The following is a 9,619-nucleotide window of genomic DNA, read 5'->3' as shown; positions in this document are numbered from 1 at the left end:
CTCAGCCTCCCAAGTAGCTGGGACCACAGGCGCCCGCCACAGCGCCCGGCCATTTTTTGGTTGCAGCCATCATGGTTGTTTGGCGGGCCCGGGCTGGGGATTCGAACCCGCCACCTTAGGTGTACGTGGCTGGCGCCCTAGCCGCCTGAGCCACAGGCGCCGAGCCAATTTTTAAGTTTTAAATGAAAATACATAGCTGATTGGACTGGTAAGAAAAACCATCCAAGCTCCTTGTTCTACCTTTGCTACCAACTTGCGAGCAAAAAGTGGGACAGCAAAAGTAATTCCATTTAACTGATGTGAGTGTAAACCACTGAAAGATTTCTGGGATGTAGTTTTAGCAATATCTTATACCAAAGGATTTAAAAATATGCAAGCCATTTGACTCACAATTATACATCTAGGAATTTCTCCTACGAAAATCATCACAGATGTACATACAGATATGAGCATCTACCCCCCAGGACTTTTCCCTTCCCATTTATGGGGGTCTGAGTCTCCAGAAAACTTCAGGGGAGTAGAAGGGAGTGGTGGAGTTAATAGTGGAAAATCCTTATGGTCTATTGACTTCACAAATGTTTATGGAGCAAAAACTGCCGAAGTGGACAATCCCAGCATAAGTGGATGAATTTGCATGGATGTTTCATGGTTTTCTCTGACTGTAGTAAAAATTTAACAACTTTATGCTGACCAAAATGCCCTCAACAAATCCACACATCAATTGTTACTCTCCTCCATCAACTGGATTGCCCTTTCTCTTGTTCTTAGCAAAGACATAAGGTCCACCTTACCTTGTCCTTTTCTGAAGTATGCAGATGAAGAAAGATAAATTGTTCTATCATTTCAACATGGCCCCTCTCGGCTGCCAAAAGAAATGGTTTTCTTCCTTTCTGAAAATCAAACACAAAGCTCCAAAATTTACTGCACCCTTAGTGAACAAACACAACTGACAAGGTTGGCGATATTCTAAGGATGGTAAGGGGGCCAAGATGGTCCTTCTGGTCATAGCATTGTACACCCTTCTTAGAGGACAGAGATGATCATCTCTCTGAGCCAAAACCAGACCCAGTTCTGGGTGGTCGCCCAACATTGTGGGGAACTCCACATCAGTATGGAACCAGTTTCATGAGGGCAGAGAGGTACTGCCCAGAAAGGGCCTCCCAAGCATCAGGGGAAGTGCAACATCACAGTGAGATGACAAGACTCTCTTTCAAATGTAGTGATTTTATGAAGTTTCTGAATTTATTCCATAGTTCTTTTACTCAACCATTTAGTGAGAAGCTACTGGGTCCAAGAGCCCATCTCAGGCACCTGTGAGCCTTGCCTTATGAACAAACATGTTTGAGACAGAAATCCTCCAGGGCTCACTATCTATGTGGCTCATGTGACAGTTTATCAACTGCTTCTATAAAAGCTTTCTTTGCTTCATTATATATTCATCTCCACTGAGAATCAACAAGAAAACTCTTGAGAATAGGTCTACGTAAAACAGAATGGGCAAATGAGGCATTATCCAGAGAAAACAGATAAAGAGAAGTGCTTAGGTTTGACTGGTTGAGAAGTTCAAATAGAGAATTTTCTGATTATGAAACTTCACCAAATTTTCCTGTTTTCAGTGAAGATTGTATTTGTGAAAGCCAAAATGTTTGTCAAAAATTTGAAAGACCTGTCTCAGTTGGTTTCGTGCTGCTATAACAGAATACCTGAGGCTGGCTAATTTATAAAGAAAAGAGGTTTGTTTAGCTCATGGTTCTGCAAGCTGGGAAGTATAAGAGTATCACCCTGGGCTCTGTGCCCATAGCACAGTAGTTACGGTGCCAGCCACATACACCAAGGCTGGCGGGTTCAAGCCTGGCCTGAGCCTGCTACACAACAATGACAACTGCAATAAAAAATAGCTGGGCATTATGGCGGGTGCCTGTAGTCCCAGTTACATGGGAGGTTGAGGCAAGAGAATTGCTTAAGCCCAAGAATTTGAGGTTGCTGGGAGCTGTGATGCCATGGCACTCTACCCGGGGTGATAACTTGAGATTCTGTCTCAAAAAAAAAAAAAAAAGAGTATCACCCTGGCTACTAGCAAGGGCTTTTGCACTGTGTCATAACATGGTGGGAAAGGTCAAAGGGCAAGCAGATACGTGTGAAGAGATAAAACCCAAGGGGCATTCTGATTTCATAACCACCCACTCTCTTGGGAACTAATACTGCCCCATGAGAACTAATCTAGTCTTGCCAGAGTGAGCACTCAACTACTTCAAGGACCACACCAAGCTATTTATGAGGGATCCACCCTCATGGCACAAATACTTCCCCACAGGCCCACCTCCCAATGCTGGCACGTTGAGGATCAAATTTCTACATGACTTTTGGTGGGGACAAACTGTAATCAAGGAAATCCAGGGCGGCGCCTGTGGCTCAAGGAATAGGGCACTGGCCCCATTTACCAGAGATGCGGGGTTCAAACCCGGCCCCAGCCAAAAACTGCAAAAAAAAAAGGAGATCCAGGCATCCAGGCATCCAGGCAGCCAGGCAGCCAGGCTGGGTGTGACAGCTCTTTGCCTGTCTGTAATCCCAGCACTTTGAGACTCTGAGAGGAGAAGGAACAAATATGTCTTATAATAATGGTTTGGGTGTGGCTTCCAGGGTTCCCACAAGAGATATACTCAAGTCAAGAGAGTCACCACACTGAGAAAAGCCCAAAGTATGGCTTCTCCCTTTAGTATTTATACTTCAGCTGAACTTCTTCCCAGTCCAGATATAATTTACCAGTGGGGGGTCATTTAATCATAAGCAACGCTGCTCAGGGACATAGTTAATAATCTACCTTTATCTAGTTTGCAAGGACACAGAACAAGAAAGTCAACTAAAGTTTAATTTCTTGTACAAAGAAAAGGATTTTTATTAGCTCTTTACCCACAGAGACCATAAATAACACAGGAAGATGTTGTGCCCTAAAGTTGATATTTGTTGCCTTTGCCTTTCTGTTGACCTTTCTGGTAGTAATAGCACTTTGGGTCCCTCTGGAGAACCCCCCCCCTTCCTCCTGACACACATACCCTGCCACCTACCGTATTTGGTAGTGTCCATTGCCAGACCTTCCCTGCCTGGCTTCTGCCATATGAAGTGATCACATAACACTCCTGATCACACGGATGGGTTCAATTTTTGATATATGATTCAGGCAGGGCCAACCAGAATTGCTTCTGAGATTGAACATGGATGAGAGTTTTTTTCTCTCTTATACATTGAAATCCATAAGGATATAAGCCTCAGGCTGCTAACCTCCATCTTTCCCACCACATGAAGAGTATACCAAAGAATAACACCAACCCACAGATAGCTAAGAACTGGGAAAAGAAAAAGAGCTGGTTCTCACCATGCTCTGAAGCCAGCGGACCCATCCTCAAACCCTTTAGTCAGGAGTTTATAGAGTACCTTTATTCCTTAATTTACATTAAAATGAATTTCTGTCACTTGCAACAGAAAGAATTCTAACTAATAGGGATTTATCAGTTTAGAGAAAAGTACTACTAAAAGTATCAGGATCTGTTTACCCTTAAACGGGGCTCTTTTACCCTTGGTTGCTACAAAGCTTTGCATTTCTGCACAGCTAGAGCAAAAGCCTCATCTGCTAAGAAGTGGGAGTTCTGAGAAAAGACTACAGTTATCACACATAAAAACATTTTTCTTCTCCAAGAAAACAGCTATTGCTTTCAACTTTGGATGCCCTGCAAAATGTTATCATCAAGGAAAAAATGCAAAAGCCAAATTATACAAAATCAGGACTATTAAAGTCATCTAAATCTCACAAATATATCAAAGGCTAGCATGAAGAAAGATGAGGTATGGCCGAATGAGATATCTTGTCTCTCACTGAGTTCACGTTGTCAGATAAAATAATGCTGGCCATTTCAAATACATATGGGTTTTTTGAGAAAAAGAGTATTTCCCATCACACCTTACTTCATTTTTCTTTAACCACCCAACCCTTTCTAATTATATTCACGTAGGCCTCTTTCCAGTGAAGGCTCTCATAGGACCTCCCTATTTGGAAGGCAGGAAGATTTTTCCAGCCAGGAGGATAGTGGACCATGGTGCCAGCGCCCAGGCTCAGATCTCGAATCACAATTACCCCCTGGGTCAGGATCTTGCATCTTTTTCCTGTTCCTTTGTTCCATTTATTACCTCGGTGTGTATTTAACCTCATATGTTTTAACTCATTGCATTTAAATTGTTTGCATGTGACTAAGCCTGTTGTTTGTTATAAATTATTTTCCATTTTAAGTTTACATGTAAGTTTTTTGTTGATTTGTTGGGACAGTCTCACTCTGTCACTTAGGCTAGAGTATAGTGGCACAATCATCGCTCACTACAGCCTTAAACTCCTGGGCTCAAGCAATCCTCCTGCTTCAGCCACCCCAGTAGCTGGGACTATAGGCATACACCACCAGACCCAGCTAATATATTTTTTTTTAATTCTGTAGAGACATGGTCTTTCTGCATTCTCCAGGCTGGTCTCAAACTCCTGGCCTCAAGCAATCTTTCTGCTTGGTATCTCAAAGTGCTGGGGTTATAGGCATGAACCATTGCACCTGGCCTATTTTTAAGTTATCAAATTTGATGTTAACAGTTGCAGCAAAAATGTCATAAATAGCCATTAAATGGGCATCCAAAGTCCAATCTGACAGTCCTTTACCATGAGGATCTGGGATAGCACCGCCCTTAGGAACCCCTGTGGAGAGGTGCTGGGGGGACCCAGCACAGTGCCCGCAAAGCCTCCTATGCATGTCCACCCACATTTCCCCTCACCCTGGGATCAGAAACTTAAAGCAGAACAGCAGCAAAGGAGAAGACCCTGGCAGGGGTCCTCAAACTTTTTAAACAGGAGGCCAGTTTGCTGTCCCTCAAACCGTTGGAGGGCCAGACTGAGGGCCCTGGGACAAGTTGGCTGCTAAGCAGGACAGGCAGCTGTGGGCCAGATAAATGTCCTTGGTGGGCCGCATGTGGCCCACGGGACATAGTTTGAGGACACCTGAGCTAGAGCTTCTAGAGGGAAAATAATGTGTGCCGTGGCGGGAGTGCCGTTAGCTAGGAAGAGGTGGTGCTGATGGCCGGGTTAGTTCTCTTCTTGGAGACTGGAGCCACCAGGCTGGATTAAATCTAAGGTTGTTAAATGTTTTCTTATGTCTACATAAGAGAACAGCTGTCTTCTGAATTCTCCTTATGGTCATTATCCCCACTCCTCCAAAAACAGAAGCTTCTTTGCATTTTGACTTTTACAGACTTCCTATAAACAAGTGGAAATTCCCCTATATCTGTAGCTCAAAACAATTTAACATTGTAACACCAAACTCTTGCAAACACTCAACAAATACACGGCCTCTGAGGCCTTCCATTCTAGTTCCCTCCCTCTCCAAACATGTTAGTCTGAGTATTTTATTTTCCATCACCAGATGGAAGTTTATGTGAAAATTAAAAATATCTAGGCTACATTACCCATAACTTCTGGCTGCTCTAATCTCTCTCCCCTCAAAGATTTCTAGGGTCATGGAGTTGAGAGACATCTAAAAAGATTTCCCCCACATCCTCCATCTCTCCCACTCCCTATCTAAACTCTCCTGGGCCCCATCAAATCCCTTCTGTTTTAAAGGTCATCTCCCAGGAAAGCTGTCCTTGTTAACTTTTAGAGTTCCCTTCAGGCCAAAGAGGAGTTTGCTCATCCTTGTAGGTAAACAGGCTCACAATCAGTTTCTGTTGATAAGAAACTAGGCAAGAGGGTAATGCCATCAAGGTGGAAGGGGCTTAGAATTTCATCAAATGCATTTAATGACTCCACATTACCTTTAAGGAAGTACAGACAGGGAACCCAGTGCTGAATCAATAGACCCTGAACTCCTGATCCAGCTCCAACTGGCTTTTACTTTTCTAATTTTTTAAATTGTGGTAAAGTACGCATAATATAAAATTTGCCATCTTAACCATCATTAAGTGTATGCATGTAGTTTACTGGTCTCAAATACATTCATACTGTTCTGCACCCATCACTATCATGCATCTCCATAACCCTTTTCATCTGGGCAAACTGGAAGTCTGTTCCCATTAAACAGTAATTCCCTAGTCTCCCTCTCCCCAAACCAGCCCCGGTAAGCACCATTCCAACTGCCTTTTGCCAACATACTTGACTCCACTTATAGATGTTAGAGAAAAAAAGTAGACTTTGCCTTTTTTCCATTGATCAGTTTTCACACAAGACTGAAATTGGATTCAGAGTCTTCTTTTTCTAGATAACCCAGTGGACTCATTATTTGCTCATCTCTCTCTCTTTTTTTTTTTTTAGACAGAGCCTCAAGCTGTCACCCGGAGTAGAGTGTTGTGCATCACAGCTCACAGCAACCTCCAACTCTTGGACTTAAGCGATTCTCTTGCCTCAGCCTCCCCAGTAGCTGGGACTACAGGAGCCTGCCACAATGCCCGGCTATTTTTTTTGTTGTTGCAGTTTGGCCAGGGCCGGGTTCGAACCTGCCACCCTCAGTATATGGGGCCAATGCCCTACTTCACTGAGCCACAGGTGCCGCCCTGCTCATTTCTTATACCTCTCTGAACCCATCTTAATTTAAGATTTCTCAGCTGGACGTGTGCAGACATCTTCACAGTCTGCTGCCAGGGCTCCTGAACCTTTCCCTAACAGAGAGTGAGAGGAAGAGGAAGAGTTTAAGCTGTGCCCAGAGCCCGGTGGAAAGAAATGATGGACAGGAAGGCTGGTGGCTGGCAGAAATACCAAGTGGGAAAGGTTCCCTGCTTTGAGTTTTGAACCTCATCAGCCTGCCTAATCCTTCCCAGATGCTATGATCTCCCATGAAAGCAGTCAGAGCTCAATCAAGAGGGAAACCACTATGTGTGCTAAACATAACAGGCCCTCCACAAATATCTGCTGACCTGTATGGAATGGAATTGTTCATAGGCCACATGCCTACTTACCATGGATCAAACTGGACAGAGTCAGCTGTTTCATCCTGATACTAAACAGTGTTTGACTATGATTGTCAATTGGAGGAAATCAGCATATTTTGTACTGTAGCAATCATTACAATAACTACCATTTAGTGAAACTAACCCGTGCCAGGCTCTTTGCTAAGTGCTTTATGGTCATTTCCTCACTTGAACATCTCAACAGTGGCTGTTCCGATATTGCTACATAGGAGTGGCTTAGGGGTATAGGAATGCTGCCTTCTTCGAAGGGGGCTGTGGAATGGCCCATCATGAAGCTCATTCATATAAGTACTTTTACATAAGATTGAGGGAATAGCAATTGTCTATATATATATAAAAAAAAAATAGAAGTGTGCTGAGGAAAAAAACTATATGGGGGAACAAGATTTCTCCTATTATTCTTAGTGCTACCAGGAAGTCAATTTTATTATTGTTGTTGTACAGATGGAGAAACTGAGGCTTTCAGCAGTTGGAGAACTTGCTTAAAGACACATAACTAATATATGGTGGCACTGCCCCAGGACAGCCTCTGCAGCCAAGTCCGTCTGCCTCTAAGGTATAAACACATAGTTGTTTAGTCACCTGTAGAGGAAGTAAAAGAAGTTTATGGCCCTAATTTGAAGAGATAGTGTTCGTTGTTATTGTTGTTTTTAAAACTGAGGTCAGGAAAAATGTATGAGAATTTTTAAAGAGGTAAAATGAAGGGAATATTACTGATCAATTTCAATATTTTTTATGGAGAAAAATATTCTAGTGGGACAGAGAAAAGTCCCTCACATTCATGAAATATGTTCCACTGCTGAGAAATCAAAATGCCAACTGCATAAAGGCTACAGCTCTGTGGGACAAGCATAGAGGGATATATTCCAGAAAGAAGACAGTCCCTGGCACATGGGCCATGCCCCTGTCATTTGAGAGAGGAGACAGTACAGGATGACAACCGGAATCAGCCAGATCTGGCTTCAAATCCTCATTCAGCTACTTCTCAATTTTGAAACTTTCTTTGGATCAGTTTCTCTGAGCCTCAACTTCTTCACCTCTACAAATTAGCCAACTATTTCTACCTTATAGAATTGTCATGGAGGTTAATGAGATAATACATTCATCCCACATTGATTTATTGATTATCTGTAGGGGCCAGATCCTAGAACTCTCACTGAAATAATCTATGTAAGTAGCTTTCCTCTGTATCTAGCACATTAGCAAAAACACTCATTAAGTGATAGCCAGTATTATTCTGTATCTTCTTATAAAAAAAAAAACAAATATAGGTTGACTGCATTATATTCTATGGCTTGTTACTGTATAGCTTGGGTCAAATATATTCCAAAAAGGCATAGCAGAATAGAATAAAATTTAGGCACACGTTCTGAATACTAAATGGGGTGGATACTATCTCCACCCTGGCCAGGAAGAGGGACTAGAAGGGGAAGGGAGAGTCTGGCTGCCCTCAACACTTCCTGTCCTTCCCACATGCAGAGGCTGCTACTAGGATTACAGCCAATACCAACACTTCCCTTCCATTCCTGGTCTGCTGCAGTGATGGTCTGCAGCTGGCTGCAGGGGTGGGTCTACTGTGCTGGCTGTGCTTGTAGGTCTCTCAGGGGAGGAAGAAAGCAGAATCTGGTAAGATGGATGCAAGACCTGCCCACCACTGTAAACACACCTCATCAGGCTGGTTCAGGTCCTGCAGGTGCAGATCTTGAATGAGGTACTCCACGATGCACACATTATTGCTCTGAGATGCAAAGTGAAGGGCATTCATTCCATCCTAAAGAGATCCAGGGTGGGGGAGATACTTACAGAGTGACCTCAGAAATTCCTCCCTCCTGCAATAGTGAAGTGGGAGCTTATATCCAAGTGTGTCCCAAATACCTACCTGATTCTTGGCTCTCTGGTCAGCTCCAGCTCTAACCAACATAAACATGATGTCAAGGTTCCCAGACCAGGCTGCGAGGTAAATTGCTGTCAAGCCATGCTTCCCCAAGAAGAAAGAAGAAGAGATTCTATCACTCAGATGGGCCACAGCATACTAGCTCATAAACAAAGGGCAAGTTACTAGTATGTTGTTGAAAGTTAAGAAATAGACAATTTCACATATAGCAAAAGTTAAAGGTTCTCATGTTTAACAAGTGGTGCAAACTCAACTCGTTCTTCATTTGGATGACAATAAAATGAAATGCCACATTATGCTACACCTTGTGGGACTCTTAAACAATTTTGGAACTCGTTTTTTCTGGAATGGCCATTAGAGCTATTGTCATATCACCCTTGATGTCCTGAATGTCATGAAAATGTCTTCCTTTCAATATTTCCTTTATCTTTGGGTAAAGAAAAAAGTCATTAGGGGCCTGACTGGGGGGCTGTTCCAATACAGTTATTTGTTTACTGGCTAAAAACTCCTTCACAGACAGTGCCATGTGGGCCGGTACACTGTCATGATGCAAAAACTAGGAGTTGTTAGCAAAAAATTCAGGTTGTTTCTGTCTAACTTTTTCATGCAGGCTTTTCAGCACTTCCAAATAGTTAACTTGGTTAACTATTTGTTCAGTGGGTACAAATTCATATGAACAATTCCTCTGATATCAAAAAAAGTTAGCAACATTGTTTTGACTCTGTTTTTTTTTTTTTT

At 42.9% G+C, this 9,619-nt stretch overlaps 1 protein-coding gene across 1 annotated transcript in view; it reads right to left on the bottom strand.

Annotated features, from left to right (window-relative positions):
- ANKDD1B (ankyrin repeat and death domain containing 1B) overlaps nt 1-9,619 on the bottom strand; it is a 60,934-nt gene that overhangs the window by 29,182 nt on the left and 22,133 nt on the right. Inside the window, exons 5-7 of the mRNA XM_012802745.1 lie at nt 8,867-8,965; nt 8,654-8,758; nt 792-890 (exon numbers count right to left, since the gene is read on the bottom strand). Coding sequence (XP_012658199.1) covers nt 792-890; nt 8,654-8,758; nt 8,867-8,965 — 303 coding nt within the window. The remainder of the gene's footprint in view (nt 1-791; nt 891-8,653; nt 8,759-8,866; nt 8,966-9,619) is intronic.

This window comes from Otolemur garnettii, unplaced genomic scaffold (assembly GCF_000181295.1).
Source record: "Otolemur garnettii isolate 467f Iridium unplaced genomic scaffold, OtoGar3 scaffold00017, whole genome shotgun sequence".
In the NCBI taxonomy this organism is placed as follows: Eukaryota; Metazoa; Chordata; class Mammalia; order Primates; family Galagidae; genus Otolemur; species Otolemur garnettii.
This window is presented reverse-complemented; position numbering and strand designations above follow the sequence as displayed.